The 17,172-nt window shown below is 39.5% G+C and overlaps 1 protein-coding gene across 2 annotated transcripts in view; it reads right to left on the reverse strand.

Annotated features, from left to right (window-relative positions):
- The window catches only part of LOC122541948 (protein transport protein Sec24C-like), a 74,150-nt gene that overhangs the window by 7,531 nt on the left and 49,447 nt on the right, over positions 1 to 17,172 (reverse strand). For both annotated transcript variants that reach the window (XM_087982433.1, XM_087982432.1), the window contains 11 exons: positions 15,819 to 15,957; positions 15,179 to 15,294; positions 13,969 to 14,093; positions 12,494 to 12,685; positions 11,715 to 11,808; positions 11,117 to 11,233; positions 10,075 to 10,245; positions 8,095 to 8,191; positions 5,224 to 5,369; positions 3,383 to 3,521; positions 1,446 to 1,564 (listed from right to left, as the gene is read on the reverse strand). In XM_087982433.1, the coding sequence (XP_087838559.1) occupies positions 1,446 to 1,564; positions 3,383 to 3,521; positions 5,224 to 5,369; positions 8,095 to 8,191; positions 10,075 to 10,245; positions 11,117 to 11,233; positions 11,715 to 11,808; positions 12,494 to 12,685; positions 13,969 to 14,093; positions 15,179 to 15,294; positions 15,819 to 15,957 (1,455 nt within the window). The remainder of the gene's footprint in view (positions 1 to 1,445; positions 1,565 to 3,382; positions 3,522 to 5,223; positions 5,370 to 8,094; positions 8,192 to 10,074; positions 10,246 to 11,116; positions 11,234 to 11,714; positions 11,809 to 12,493; positions 12,686 to 13,968; positions 14,094 to 15,178; positions 15,295 to 15,818; positions 15,958 to 17,172) is intronic.

Consider the following 17,172-nt stretch of genomic DNA (forward strand, 5'->3'; position numbering starts at 1 on the left):
ACAATAAACTTTGCAATCAGGCAGCTTTCAACTTCCAAAATCACTTTCCTTGATGGCAATACTTTTGTTTTAGCAACATTAACTCATCAAAACCTACGTGGCATGAGCAGCCAAACATATAAGAACTTGCCATATTTAGTGATTTTCATTATCTTAAATCATGGTAAATAAGTGCAATTATAGTTATAACATAGGAAACAAATTTGCACGTAGCAAGGTCCCATGAAAACCAAATACAACATCTGTTTCTGATTTAAGAGTAAATATTTATCAGAATAGTGGGGAGAACTCCCCTCACATTGCCCTGGGATTGGTTTTAGTCACTTAGGGCAGATGGTTTAAAATCTAATTCAAAAGACAGCCGTTTAGTCAATGCAACCATCAATATGCTAATAAGGCTTCAGCCTAGATGATGTGCTCAAGTCCCTAGAGTGATGACTTGAACCGTAATCTTCTGAATCTGAGGTGAGTGCGCTATCACTGAGCTAAGGCTAAATAACTAACCAAGATATTTATTTTTATTTGTTTCTTCAAAGAATCTGCAGCAAATATCACTAACTCAACGGATACAAGTTCCTCAGCAAAAACAAACTCAGGTTAACTGAAGCTAGAATATGATCTCATTTAAAATGGAAGACATCTTTTTGACACAACGGATCTAAAATGGGAGAATGGAATCCTGCAGCCTCATCTGCTTGTTTCACTTCTTATAACTCGTGTTAGTATCCAGTATTCCCAGTACAGAGAGCTGTAAATGAGAAATAGCCTTATAAAGGCTTGATCTGACACAGATAGCAGCTGAACAGCCAAATGGATGTCCAATGGGTTTGGGGAAGCTTAATGCATATGGCACATGGGTGATTTTCACTTTACGTAAATTATGTAATGCAATAGCCCCCTTGCCTTCTCTTACTGCAATTGAACACTTGCTCTTTTGGTTCACTGCCATTGTAATAGCTTCCACTTTGTATTCTACAGTATCTGCCACCAACTGGTTCAGTCAACTGAGACCTGTACACAAACCTGCTCTTTGTCCAAGTATCTAGGGGACCTAGATAAGATTTAAATTCAATATTTTCACAAATTTTAAATTACTAATTGAGGACTTAACTGAGGACTCAATGCGCCCCAGCATTAGTCCACAGACTATTCCACATCTCCATGTAACATCAAGAAATAGCTAAAGCTACAAGATACTACATCAGCTATGGGTCCTGACAATATTCCAGCAATAATACCGAGAAAGCCTGGTGATGAGTTAGCAATTGGTTCTATTTATGATCAGAGATCACAAGCACACAGCAGGAACAGAGAGATCAGATTCTCAAGCACTATTCAATCGGTTTTCGCTCCTTACCAAGAGTAGCCAATTTGTGCTCAAGCTCAGATGAGATTTGCTAAACCAAACTAAACACAGTAACTTGCAAATGATGCTACTTGCCTACCTGTCCAGCTGATGATGGACTCGCACAATTCTTCCGGTAACATGCGAGAATCTGAGCAGACTGGTTAATTAGGTTATCGCGCACAGTCTTTGTGGGATTGCTCAGTACGCCACGATATGCTGCAAAGAGATGAGAAAATAGCTTTACAGTGTTAAATCAACAGTAATATAAGATGGTAGCGTACTAAAGGTGAAATAAATGGCTTACAAACCTCACATTAATTCTATTGTCAAATCACAACACTTACACTCAAGTCTTAAACCTAAAGAACACCCCCTATGGTACAAGGGCAATATATTTTTTAACATGGTTGCATTGATGTTACAACTCTCCAGAGTCTTCAGCAGTAAAATATCAATCTTCTGGAAGATGTTATAAGTAAACTTGCCTTGTCTTTGAATACTGTTTTCATAACTAGTAAATTTAAAGAGATGGAACAAAGATGGTTTTGATGGAGCAGTACACCTTTGGGTTATTCACCACTCCAAACAACTGTTATTCAGAGCTATTAATCTACAGCACGGGGACTTAAGCAGTTCAAGGCAGCAGCTCACAACCACCACCACCACCTTCTCAAGGGCAACTAGGGATGGGCAATAAGAAATACTGACCAGTCAGCAATGCCCACACCCCATGAGTTATTAAAAACTAATCTACAAGAACTCTGATTTCAAATCTAATGCTGATCTCATCTGTGTGCCTCCTGTGTAGCTGTAACCTTATATGCCTTGCTCCAAGTACCCCTGTATGCTATGACCTGCTTGCGTAGCTCGCAAAGCAAATGTTTTCACTGTATTTAGGTACATGTGACAACAATAAATCAAATCAACACCAAAAATGCCTTTTCTGTAAATTTACTCTTTTTTTTAAAGAGATAGTATCTGTGCATTATATAGGATAAAAATACTGCCTTTTTGCAATGAAAGTTCAACCACACAAAAAAAGTTTACAAATACCAAAATCATCTTATGAATTACCTTAAACAAAAGGTAACTCAAATATTGCCATCTCCAGTTTTTAATATAATTTTTTTGTTTAAATTAATGCAAAGTTCCATCCAGTGGTGCATTAATATATACAGATGAATTATGACACTGCTGGCTTTGATATTAAGATGAATTGTGAAGCTTTCATTGAAGTATCAAAAGACCCATCACTGACAATGTGTGTGCAACTCAGGCATCTTCAGACAATGACTGCATCTGACACTGGCTTTGTTCGATGAAATATGAGCTTGAATTAAAGGTAGTAATCTAAAACCTGCTAAATAGTAATGGCTGGAGATCAGGATGAAAAAGTGATATTATTTTTCCCCACCTCAAATTACATAGTATTTCAGAAATGTTCAGCATAGTCAGAGAATAAGACCTGCTTTGAGGTGCTTGATAAAAATCTAAATTGACCTCAATTCAGGAAGTAGTCTCATTTTGTTTGTGATTAAAGGCCAAGTGACTGACAACTAGTTGAAACCAGATACTGGATGCCGAGCCCTGGATTTTGATGATTAGTTTCTACAGTAAACTGCAGTATTGCTTTGCACCATCTACCTCCCATCCTGAAACTGTCAGTTGGAGGCTAAATTCTATGTCACCGTTGTTAAGTTGTGATTCGAGTGTGTTTTGGCAAGTTCATAAAATTGCAGAAGTCAGCGCCATTCCCAATCACATTTTCTGGCAAGAGCTATATATCCACACTGCCCAACTGTTTTATCCTTGATCCTGACCAAACAGAGGAATCCTGACTGACTGACCTTCCTGTCCACCACCCATTGAGCCTCATGTCTATATCGTGAACACCAGTTCATTGTGATGAGCTAACTTATACAATACTTTTTTCTTCCAAATACTTGCTGCAATGACACTGAGCCAGGTTCAATGGCCTCTACATTAGAACAATTTCTGCAATAAAAACGTGGTGAAATTCTGGAAGCAGCTTACCTAGTTTCACAAAGTAGTTGATAAGTGTGTCAGTCTCACAGTTTCGGTAAAGATCAGCAAGCTGAGTACAACAATTAAGAGACAAGTTGTGTATACGTAACCTCCTCTGTCCACTGCAACTGGTATACAGCAGAGCACACTGCGGAGGGGGGTGGGGAATGAAAGAAAGAGAATAGCTCATTTATCAAATGCATTGGTGCAGCACGAAAATAGAAGTTGAAACTTGCTACAGCATCTCAAAGGGAGTCCAATTGAAAAGTGTGTTAGAGAACTGTTCAGGGAACATGTTTTAGTACAAAAAGGTTTCAACATTTGCACAAATGCCATCACAAAATAAGCACCGAATACAACTGACGTTCACTGTCTCAATGGATGTCAAACTAATTAATGCATTTTTCAAAAGAGCATTAAATAAAAAAAACAAAAAAAACTATAGACCTTTGGATGTTGAAAATCAGAAAGAAAATCAGAAATTACTGGGAAAACTCAGGTCTGGCATCATCTTGGAGAGAAAACAGTTAACATAACAAGTTCTAAAGAATGGTCACTGGATCCAAAACCTCACCTCAGCTTTCTTTCCGAAGATGCTGCCAGACCTGCTGAGCTTTTCCAGTAATTTTTGTTTTCATATTAGATAAATACCCATAGCAGGAAGAGAATAGCAGAGTGGGACTAATCACATAGCCCTTTTCAAACCATCAGCACAGATACAATGGGCCGAATAGCCTCCTTCCATGCTCAACAACCGAGGAGATTAACAAATTTTGACCATATCGATTATCATGTCAAAATGTTTCAGTGATCTAAATATCTTAAATTCAAAAACCAAGTTAGTTGATTTGTTCTGGTTTTGTGAATCTATTTGCTCACAAACTATCAGAAAGAGAAAGTTTAACGATGAAGGAATTGAGTGGTTTGGATTTTCAGCAGATCCAAACATACATCCACGCACTCAACAAAGCAAATAAACAAACCAACAACAATACAAGTCCAAAGATTTTATGCACAATCTGTCCGGTTCCCGGTCAGAGCGTAGTTTGTGCACTGCGTTCAGGTCGGGTCACAAAAACAGGGAGACAATCAGGTCTTCAGGAAGCTTGTAAAAAAAAAGCCACAAGTCTGAAAATTTGGCTAACAGGAAGATTTCAGAAATGTTGACTTTCAGTCTTTGAAGGTGGTGATTAAAGAGCAGAGATAACAATGCAGATGATAGTGGAGAAAAACTTGTAGTAAGACAAAAACTGCAGTAAGACAAAGAACACAGATTAAGCTAACAAATGGCAATATACTGAAATAGATTTCCAGACAAAGTAGTTGATGTGGTATGAGGCACGGTGGTGTCTCTTTAGATGGAAAAATCAGAACAACCTGCTTCATCTATATACATAACTTATCATACAATATTTTGTCCTGTGATGCATTTGCAAATTTGGGACCAGAAATTGTAACATCAATATATATTTGTGCTTGATAATTATGCCAGTACATGGTCAAAATAAGACAGCCAACATAGTCTGGAGCACTGAAGCACTGATGCACTCAAGCAATGCGTAATGGAAGATGCTTCACAGCCAAATAGTAAGCACCCAATGTCAGCCATGTAATCCGAGGACAGTTTAGACCTCACAATGCCATTGACAGAAAGGGAAAATTGACTGGTCCAGAAAATTGTATGCTTGCCCCAGTGAGGGAATGACAAGTGGCATGACCAGTAACACACAGTGGCAAAATACTGAACACAAGATTGTCCTTATTCTTCTTGAATATTAACTGACATTAGAAAACTACACAATTAATAAAAGGTGGTTCAGTTGATTGATAATTTAAAAGCACTTCCTCACTTGAATCTGAGCTCCAACATCTTCACTTAACTTGTCGTCATGTTTGAACTCCACAGTGATAGCTTTATCACAGTCTAATGCAGCCAGCTCAACATCAGTTGTATTACTCATGTAGAAAGAGCCAAAGAAATCAGTCGCTCTAATCCCTGGAATAAAAGCAAATTTTTGACATAAGCTAATTAGGGAAAAATGCCATTTGTTTTCATGTATTCTTATAATGGCGTTGTCAACCTCTAATTGTGCTTCAACTGAACAATGTCCGAGATCATTTCAGAGGGCAGTTAAGAGTCAACTACATTACTGTCTGATGTCACCCAAGAGGCCAGACTAGGTAAGGACAGCAGATTTCCTTCATGAAAAGAGATGAGCAGACCAGATGTGTATTACAACAATCGCCAATGGTTAGATGATTGCCATTACAGGTGGCCCCCAATTTATGAATGTCCAACTAACGAAGTTCTGTACGTATAAGTGACATCCTAAACACAGACGCATTAATATTAATGTTAAAGATCCAACATGTGGACATTAATTTGTACTTATGAACACCTATTTTAAGTTTTATGTATTGTGTTCTAACTGCATATAAATTGATCTCCAAACGTACTCAGGAACAGAACCCACTTGTAACCTGGGCACTACCTGAAGATGACCATTTTTGAAATTCCCCAGAGATGATTCACATTTATGATGAAGTGTCTTCACGAAGATTGTGAGATCGCTGATAACAAAATTGGTTTCTAAGTTTATCTACAGGAAATAGACATACTGATATCACTCATGATGTCAACGGCAATTAAACTCAATGAAACCTGAATGCCCATTTTCACTGTCCTGGTATGAGCAATGTTACCCATTAACATAAGTATGACCAAAAACTGGAATAAGTAGTAAGTATTTATCAATAAGTCCTTGTTTGTTAAAAGCAAATATGTCCAAATTATTTATTTGTCTCATTGTTACAGTATTAAAGTGCTAATATTTAATAAACATTTGATATAAATGATGTAGCTTCAATCTGAAAGCGATCTAGAGTAACAGAAGATTTGCATGACCAGAACATTGCAGTTTAGCACTCCTTGTTAGTTGCAGATTTATTTTTAATAATCTTCAGATAATTAAATCTCCACATAGTGATTCATTAATAAGTTGTTGGGATTCAATGAACCAGCTCACAACAGTGCTGTGATTGAGCTTTGTATATGTGTGTGCTTGGCAAAACCAAGTGATTGCTGGGCCTCTTGCTGAGATATTTGTATCATCAATAGTCACAGGTGAGGTGCCAGAAGACTGGAGATTGGCTAACGTAGTGCCACTATTTAAGAAGGGTGGTAAAGACAAGCCAGGGAACTATAGACCGGTGAGCCTGACGTCGGTGGTGGGCAGGTTGTTGGAGGGAATCCTGAGGGACAGGATATGCATGTATTTGGAAAGGCAAGGACTGATTAGGGATAGTCAACATGGCTTTGTGCATGGGAAATCATGTCTCACAAACTTGATTGAGTTTTTTGAAGTAGTAACAAAGAGGATTGATGAGGGCAGAGCAGTAGATGTAATCTATATGGACTTCAGTAAGGTGTTCAACAAGGTTCCCCATGGGAGACTGGTTGGCAAGGTTAGATCTCATGGAATACAGGGAGAACTAACGATTTGGATACAGAACTGGCTCAAAGGTAGAGGACAGAGGGTGGTGGTGGATTGTTGTTTTTCAGACTGGAGGCCTGTGACCAGTGGAGTGCCACAAGGATCGGTGTTGGGCCCTCTACTTTTTGTCATTTACATACATGATTTGGATGCGAGCATAAGAGGTACAGTCAGTAAGTTTGCAGATGACACCAAAATTGGAGGTGTAGTGGACAACAAAGAGGGTTACCTCAGATTACAACAGGACCTTGACTAGATGGGCCAATGGGCTGAGAAGTGGCAGACGGAGTTTAATTTAGATAAATGTGAGGTGCTGCGTTTTGGGAAAGCAAATCTTAGGAGGACTTATACACTTAATGGTAAGGTCCTAGGGAGTGTTGCTGAACAAAGAGACCTTGGAGTGCACATTCATGGCTCCTTGAAAGTGGAGTCGCAGGTAAATAGGATAGTGAAGGCAGCGTTTGGTATGTTTTCCTTTATTGGTCAGAGTATTGAGTAGAGGAGTTGGGAGGTCATGTTGCATCTGTACAGGACATTGGTTAGGCCACTGTTGGAATATTGCATGCAATTCTGGTCTCCTTCCTATCGGAAAGAGGTTGTGAAACTTGAAAGGGTTCAGAAAAGATTTACAAGGATGTTGCCAGGGTTGGAGGATCTGAGCTACAGGGAGAGGCTGAACAGGCTGGGGCTGTTTTCTCTGGAGTGTTGGAGGCTGAGGGGTGACCTTATAGAGGTTTACAAAATTATGAGGGGCATGGATAGGATAAGTAGACAAAGTCTTTTCCCTGGGGTCAGGGAGTCAAGAACTAGAGGGCATAGGTTTAGGGTGAGGGGGGGAAAGATATAAAAGAGACCTAAGGGGCTACTTTTTCACGCAGAGGGTAGTACGCGTATGGAATGAGCTGCCAGAAGATGTGGAGGAGGCTGGTACAACTGCAACATTTAAGAGGCATTTGGATGAGTATATGAATAGGAAGGGTTTGGAGGGATATGGGCCAGGTGCTGGCAGGTGGGACAAGATTGGGTTGGGATATCAGGTCGGCATGGATGGGTTGGACCGAAGGGTCTGTTTCCATGCTGTACATCTCTATGACTCTAAGTGACTGTGGAAGTACGTCACCTAAGAAACAACTATAGAGGTACAAAGGCCTGTATACACTTCTAAACTGTACATATAATATTTTAAGATTTAGATTGTTAAATTCAACAACTGATGAACTGGTATACCTGTGCTGGTGCGCACCCGCATCACTGCGTCAAACCCAATCACTTTTCGGACATCTCTGTGCAGATCATTTAGGAAGCGGTCCCCATCTACTTGTGCCTGACAGCAAACAAATAGCACTTGAAAATTGTTGCTAATTGCAGTCTACAAATATGATCCACTACAGACAGCCTTGTAACAGAATTTTTTAACTTCTGATTATATTTGGCAGTTCTTTGATGCACTTTGATCACAGCCTAATAGGCCAGCTACTTAACTTAAACTATAGAATTTGTTTTCAATTTTATGTCAATGGGTTAAAAAAATATTGGAAAAATCTCCAAGATTTCCCCAGGTTTCCATTCATAGCCCTTTATCATACAAGTAGAGGCCATTTGGTTCATTAACTCCATGTCCACCCTCCACAGAGCAATCCAATGGATCCTATTTCCCCCACCACCCTGGGAAACGCAGGTTGCAATGAGGACTGATATGTCGAGTGATCAACGGTGAGCGAATGCAGAGTGAGGTCTGCAAGTTATACAATGACATGCCCAGGAATTCAAGCAGAGTTGGCAAACCTAATTGTCAGAAATGATGTGGATCAATCTACCCAAATTGATTCTTTATTAGATCAGATCGACGTTTAAACACAAGAAAATTTTAAATATTAAATCACAGCTTTTGGCAAACTGAGCTCAAAAAATTGACATCTTCCTATTTGCCTCAAGGATATTCAGTACATTTGATTAAAAGCTAAATTAAGAGACAAGGTCATAAAACATCTCTTCTATTGAATAGCTAGTTCGAAACTGAAATACCTTGGTTCTACATAAATAGAATCAGAAAAATGTACAGTACAGAGGCCATTCAAATACCCATGTAATATTTGAGCACAAGCTGACAGCACGTCAAAATAGGTACCTCCTATTTCAAAACAGAATTAGACAAACTATTGAAGCTTCAGGTCGAATACTTGGGGTTCACCATTCTCTACCTTCGTACCAACGGCACCCTTTAGCTGGTCAGGTAGCCCAAATTTAGACCTCTTCAAGATTATTGTGTCATTTAGGTGACATGGGTGGCCGGACAGATACCTACTCCATTGCTTTTTTAAAAATTTATTCAAGGTTTCATCCTCCAGCTTGTTGATTAAGACCACAGGTACAGGTTTCTCTTCTCCACACTGCAGTGCAGATAATTTGCTCTATTTGCATCAAGCACAGTCACAGCAAAACAGCAGCCAGTTCCCCTTTTCTAACAATTTATTCATTAGCTCTCATTCATTACACCACAAAAACAATCTGAGGACAGTTCTCAGGATCACTTCAGTTTATTTGAAGCAAAAGCTCGCGACTGCTGCTTAATCCTATCCAGTGCACAGAAATAGCAGAGGTGTGACCTGCACTCAAAGCTTAAAGAATTTAGAATTCCACAACAGAAGGCCAGGGTTTCCAAACAGACAAATAAAAAACATTGATTTTTACATTTAATTCAGGTGAAAGAGCAATTTAAAAATCAATTCATTCCAAGTAACAGCTGAAGAATCACCATCCTTTAACCCAGCTCACCAAAAGTGGGGGCTGTGTGAAACATGACTTGTTCTAATTCTCCCCAATAGCATGGGGGTATTATAAATGATAATATGAGTGATTGTATAATTATTTTATCTAATGCTAGCCCACAAATAATTAAGGAATTTAATTTCCCAATTTGACACGATGGGATTCAAGTTCTCGGCTGAGGGATTGGAGGCCGAGTACCTCGATGATTGAGAACATAGCTCAATAACAACAGGATGGGCAACAAATGTTGGTCTTGCCAATGACTCGCACATCTCTTAAACAACTCTTCTTAAAAAATGAAGGATGGATGGCCAATTCTTAGATAATATAGCTTCAAAAGAATTGTTGACAAGTTTGATATTTGTGCTGGTGGAGGCAAGTTAACCATAAGGACAGTTATGAAATTCATATAGTAATTGTACAAATTATAAACATTACCTGGAAAAATGTGTACTTGTAAATAGAACCTCCAGTTTGGTAAGTTACCAACCCTAAAGTAGCCACATCCACATACTGATTGGGAAAGAGGAAGAGATCCACACAGCAGCCTTGTGCCACACATTCCTTGGCGAGGTTATTGTAGAAACTAGTCTGAGGTTGAAACAGAACCTGCAAGATTAAAGCATACTTTTAGTAAATAGAAACACATGATAATTAAGACACATTTGATCAGGTTGTTACATGGTGTGTGAACTTATTACTGGTTTGCCTTTTAACCCAATTTCACATTCCATGATTTGAGTTAATATAACTCAACCACCTAAGCATTCTACGAGATTATTCTGATAACATTGTGTAGCTTCAGGTTTCTTTTAAATGCAAGAAGTCCCACAAACCTTTTTCAAGTGTTTCTCCTCCATCACTGGCCCACCAAAGTCCTCCTATCTTTTGTGTCTTTCATCCATATTCACTCTCTCCCGTTCTTTCTGGGGTCTAAATTCCTACTTCCTAGCCACTCTGTCCTCATCAATTTTTGCATATCTATCCTCACTACTTACTGACTTGCTGCCATAATTAACCACCGACGCAGGATCAAAACTGTGCAGAACCAAACTGCTATTTAGTCAGTCAGTTAGACCAGCCAATATTGCAATCATTGAGGTACTCGGCCTCCAATCCCTCGGTCGAGAACTTGAATCCCATCGTGTCAAATTGGGAAATTAAATTCCTTAATTATTTGTGGGCTAGCATTAGATAAAATAATTATACAATCACTCATATTATCATTTATAAACCCAGCCAATTCACTAATGCCCTCAAGGGTTTGGAACCAGCCAGCCCTACTTGGCCTGCACATGCCAGTACCAAGTTAACTCAATGCACTCAGGACAGGCAGAATCAGGAATGAAACATTGCTGGCGTCATCACATCCCAGAAACAAATATCAATCAAAATGCATTGTTCAACTTCTATCAAACACAACATCAGTCTTCTAAATAACAAATTTAAAGTTACAAAAAAGGCATAATGACAATCCTACTTTTTCCTTGTCTGTGTTAATAAGCTTCTTGTCATCCCTATTCTTCAATTTTCCAGGCGCTTCAGCCAAAGGCAAAGTTGAGTGAAATATGAACAATTTACCAGCACACTCTGCTGCCTGCAAATATAAAACACAATGAGGGAAGAAACTCAACAGTCAAGTGATATCATAGCAAATACTGGTATCCATGTTCTATAGCAAAACAGAACTCAGGACCGAAGCACAGCAACATTTCCAAATAAAAGCAGGGTGACTTCCTCAATTAAATACAAATTACTTGCAGGGATTCCATCCCAGTAACAATAGCAGTGGAATCTCCAGATGGGACTGACAGAGGCCACGTTACTCAATCATATCCATCTACTGACAGCATGTGGACTGCAGCAGTTCAAGGCACAGCTCACCACCACCTTTTAAAGGGCAATTAGGGACAGGCAATGAATACTTGCAAGTCAGCGATGCCCAAGTCCCAGGAGAGAATATTAAAAAGTTGCAGATCAGGCACAAGAGACCAAAAAAAAAAACTGTTTTTTACCAGAACTAATTCAAGTCAAAATGAATACTCAAAAATAATTCTGGATGTGAATGCAAGTTTTACCTTAAGAGCTTCCAAACCAGCCTGAATGACTGGTCCAAACACAGTCTCAGTCTCTCGTGTATCAGCAAACATCTCAGGAATCTGTTCTAACAAACTGGAACAGGAGTGGACACAAATCAATTTGTTATCATTGCTGAATCATTTGCTTAACAGCAGCAAGATTAATTCAGTTTTGTGAACCTCATGGCATACATTCAACTGATTGTGCTGTGCTACGATTTGTCAAACATCATAGTCAGATCAAATGGCAGATATGGGGAACTCTACTTCTGTACTTTCAATCACTTCCACCTCTCCCAAGATCCATTTCAGTAAGCAGGAATAGGTTATGGAGCTGGAACGTATTGCAGAGGTTGAGTTCTCAGATTCAAATATCACCACAGCAAACTGCTAAACTGTTTTCAATAAACCTGCTAATGTGTCAAATGCATCTGAAAAGAAATGCTGTGGAATCTGCTCAACTGAAGTCTAAAAGCTTGCACAGATCCAAATCCAACCGAATCTTCAAGTCTCAAAGACAGTTCCACAGAGAGACATTCCACAAGATTATTCAGATTATTATAAAACAAATATTTGTTCACATTTCCAACTGTTAATATCGATCCAGGAGGAATGGGTTTGGGGGTTAGACACACAGGATAAAATGTGGTCATCACTAAACAACAGATAGAATTCCAAGTATGAACATTACACTCCACAATACTGCATGTTTGAAATTTTGTGAAAACTGGTGAGATACATACAATGCTGTAGGATCACCAGTGGCTTAGAGTCCTCACCTGTTTATCACAGCCCGCGATTCATTTATGTTAACCAGGAATCCATCAAGCAATGGTACAAACATGTCAGTAATATCAGACACCACCATCATTTGTGGCTGGGCTAATGAGCTTTTCACATTGTAAAAATGCAGAACTTTGTTGTAAGTTACAAATCCAACCCTTATTGCCGATTCTTCTGCATTGCCCTCCCTAGAGAAGATGAAACAAGTTTAAAAATAGGCCATAATTCTTTCACAGCACAAGTCACATTAGGACATGAATGAAGTACCTCAAATAAACTGCTGCAGGCTGGAACACTACAACACACCTACCTTTAGCAAATGATTAGGGCAACAAACAGTGGCAGCAGACATTCCAGTGAAGAAATTTCTCACTGGGTGCACAGGAATGATCTTTATTTCTTAAACCATTATGGTTACAGACATTCAACTAATCTGCTACAAGAAGTGAATAAAATTCAATTCAATTGGGACATAAGTAGTGTCCCAATAGGAATTTGAATAATGGTCAGAAAACAAAGAGCTGTGATGAGCAATTACTTTTAAAACTAGGTAGTGTTGTACAGTGCTGGTCGTGGGTGTTGGGTGAGGACAACTGCTCTTTCAAAGATATTATGATTGAGGGTATACAAGGAATAATATCAACGTTCAGATGACACCACATAGTTGGAAATGAAGTCAGCAGTGGGGAAGATAGGAAGGGATGCCAAGAGCACAGATAAAATTTAATGGCAAGGTGTGATGTAGTGTGTTTTAGAAGGAACAATGAAAAGAAATATAAACTTACTGTACAACATAAAAGGGCTCCAAAACAAGATAAGGTGGTTTACAGTGCTGTTAGGGGAGGGAGATCTCGAGACATGGAAGGAACAATGATATATTTCAGGATGGAAATTTTTTTGAAGGGAAACTTGCCGCTAATGGAGTTCCCATGTATCTGCTACCCTTGCCCTTCTAGAGTGTAGAGGTCACAGGTTAGAAGGTTGATAGTCAGAATAGAAAAGGTGATGCTAAATCTTTATACATTGCTACTTAGGTCTCAGCTAGAGTACCATTCTATATTCATAGCATAGGTATTCATGATATAACATGAGTTTTGTCAATGCAAATTGGCTATAATGCAATTGACAAATAGTGGTCACTGTTTAGATAATGCAAACTTTCTACTGTACAGGTATGGTGATTTTCTACAGCTCGAGACTGCACATGAATGCAACCATTGTGTTATACCTGAAATACCTGTACTACACTTTTGGAGGGATGTCACAACTTCTGCAGAAGAAATTTACTGGAATGGTACATGGAACTATAGAAAAAGGGACAAGTTTTCCTTACAAAACAGAATCATTTCAAATGTGTGAGTGGATGACAACTTATTTCAATTAGGGGGATGCATGACAGGAGCACCATTACTGAGAAATTACTGACATAGTGCTTTATGATCATTCACGTCAATAGTAAATGCGCTCTCACCTTGGAAGGTAATCTAATAGAGTTTTAAGCTCCTCACATAGCAGTTGAACAAGCCCACTCTTCAGTGCATTGTAAGACACATCAATCATAAAGATGAAAGCAGGTGGATTAGGGATTTTGTTGTTCTGAAAAAGAAGCCCTTTATGAAATTTGCGATGAAGCATATCAACTTCATTGCCTACAGTATTAAGTTTGGCTACTACTGAATTCTATAACATGCACTATCCAGTCACATACTGAGCGACTATTAAAGCAGCACATTGGAGAGTTTCATACACAAGTACCATCCAAGTATAATTTTCTTCAGCAAGGGAAGCAAGAAGGGGAAAAGCTGGGATAGGAAAATCCTGCAAAACAGATGATTCAATTGCAGTGTTCCCAATGTTACAAACAGGTTGAAGTGTACAACAGGAAGGAGGTGCTCCCCTGTCTTCCTTTCATTAATTCATGGGATTTGGCCTTCTGGCTGAGCGAGCATTTGTGGACAGGATTAACTGGAAATGAGTATTATCTTGGGAAAAGTTGAAAAAAATGTGCAAATACATTATCACTCTGTAGTACATCCTCTCAAAGCTGCCAAAAACCTGTCCAAATTTGGCACACTTAAGGTGAAAATCACTGATAAACTTTAATAAATTTCTATGATACAGCAGTGGTTCCAGAAACATACTTGCACCCAATTTTGTGCTGTGGGAATGGAGCTTGTAATCAAATCACACATGAATGCTCCCAGTTGACGGCTTCTCCTATTCATACATATTTCTGTTAATATTGCTTTAAGTCAGTTGTAGACATGTTGCTATGCTTTCATTGACAAAGCACTGCACAGATGCACGCATTATTAAAACAGTTACCAAGCAACTGCATTAGTGTATCTGACAACAAGCAAACCAGTACTAGGATACTTGACTAAACATTCAGAGTAAGCTATGGGATATTAGGACAAGTCTGAATTCTCCCCAGGCTACTGTACTGTTTAATTTGCAAATGTGCAGGGTGACAGATTTTGCAAGCAGAAATATATTTATCGAGCTCTATCAAACAAAACTATGAATCATTGAAATCATTAATATGGAAGTTCTATCCTGCAATCATAGGTAATGTGAATGAGAATATGCAGAATATATTGTGGCTGCGTGAATTATAATCAGAAGTTTTAAAACTTATCATTTACCTAACAAATAAATAAAATGGATCAATGTAATAATACCTTGCAGTAGTCTACAGTAGCTAAAAATTCATAGGAACCAAGCGACAGTTCTGGTCGGTCATAGCAGTCCATTCGCTTGCCGGTGTGATCCAAATGTTGGAAATAATGAGGCAGTACTGAAGAAAGAGAAAAAACTAGTTACGGTACAACATACTGGATACACCAGAATAAGGAATTAGGAAGAATGGAAAGGGCACTTAAACAATTCAGTCACCGATTACAAAACTAACTTCAAAAATGTCAATCCTGCATTGCCAGAAAACAGCATGTTAAAGCACCAAAAAGCAGAGTCACCATCGGATGACGGTCCTTACATCCTGTACAACAGGCAGCCATGAGTTATGAAGCCACAGTTCAAGATGATCAGAGGCGTTTTGAACAGCAATTTACTCGAGTGTCAACCGAGGGATGCTTTTCAACTCTGCCCACTACCAAGTCTGCAATGATGTCAAAAGAAAGGTAGAACATCTAAGCTCTGACGTGGAGCCCCTTGATCTATTCAGCAACCTCCAACATGGTGCTGCATGAAGATTTGTGAACTTGACTGTGCTGTACTTCAGTAGCGTTTCCTACGAGACCCCTTCATGTTTAACCTTCAAGTGGCTCAACAACTGGCTTCGAAAAGAATAAAAGGTATTACCTTCAGTGACACAGCTGCAGAACGCACACTGAAACTTCCGTCCACCTTCAATAAACTGCATATAGGGGCACATATAAGCCTTGCACCTATTGCACCTTATTGGACCAGTCTCCCCATGGTCCACAATATAAGGGGGTGCCTGGAAGACAAAATATGAATGTTTCTTTGAATCAAGAAAAACCCTGGGGAAATGTCAAATTTACAGAACAGAGGTTATAAATTCTTTTGCACAATTGCATTATGGCACATTTCAGATACACTTGAGTAAGAGTCGATCTCATGGCCAAATAACCTGGAATTTTCCATCTATCTCGCGTAGAGGTTGACCCTAGCTCTTCATAGGTAACAGATCAACATTTATGAGTCAGTGTGCCGGCCACCACGTCCCACTCTAGCTTTCCGGTCTGCTGGTTGTTCCCCTCCACTCCCAGTCCGCTGGTGGTTATGTTCCGGCTCTGGGTTTTCAGAATTACCAATAATTCATTTTTATTGTTTAGTTTTTTTAAAGATCAATTGGGCTAATGATATGGTATGAATTTTGATAGGCATGAATTTCAGCCCCTCAAAAGTAGTTTCCATGTAATAGTTGACTCCATAAATTTAACCTTAAAAAGTAGTCAAAACATTTGTCAATTACTTGAGTATGTACAGTAGGTTAGCAACAAATCGTTCACATCAACCACTTAAATACCAAAGTGCAAATTTATAAAGGCATGTTTACACATACAGGGTTCTCAACTTTGCATTTTTAACCAAATTATTTCTGAAACACCCTCACTTGTCACAAAGAGAAATAAAACTGCCAATTTGCATAAGGTCCCACACTCAAATGAGGTAACCAGTGAGACTGTTTCAGTGATGTTCACTCAGACATTAATATTGACCTGTAAAGACCACTCCCTCCGTGACTCCCTCGTCAGATCCACACCCCCCACCAACCCAACCTCCACTCCCGGCACCTTCCCCTGCAACCGCAGGAGGTGCAAGACTTGCGCCCACACCTCCCCCCTCACCTCCCTCCAAGGCCCCAAAGGAAACTTCCATATCCGCCACAGATTCACCTGTACCTCCACACATATCATCTATTGCATCCTCTGCACCCGATGTGGCCTCCTCTATATTGGGGAGACGGGCCGCCTACTTGCGGAGCGTTTCAGGGAACACCTCTGGCACACCCGGACCAACCAACCCAACCACCCTGTAGCTCAACATTTCAAAACCCCCTCCCACTCCACCAAGGATATGCAGGTCTTTGGACTCCTCCATCGTCAGACCACAGCGAAACGACGGTTGGAGGAAGAACGCCTCATGTTCCGGCTAGGAACCCTCCAACCACAAGGGATGAACTCGGATT

Source organism: Chiloscyllium plagiosum, unplaced genomic scaffold (assembly GCF_037043375.1).
Source record: "Chiloscyllium plagiosum isolate Xiang-an unplaced genomic scaffold, Cpla_swu_hap1 HiC_scaffold_43, whole genome shotgun sequence".
Taxonomy (NCBI): Eukaryota; Metazoa; Chordata; class Chondrichthyes; order Orectolobiformes; family Hemiscylliidae; genus Chiloscyllium; species Chiloscyllium plagiosum.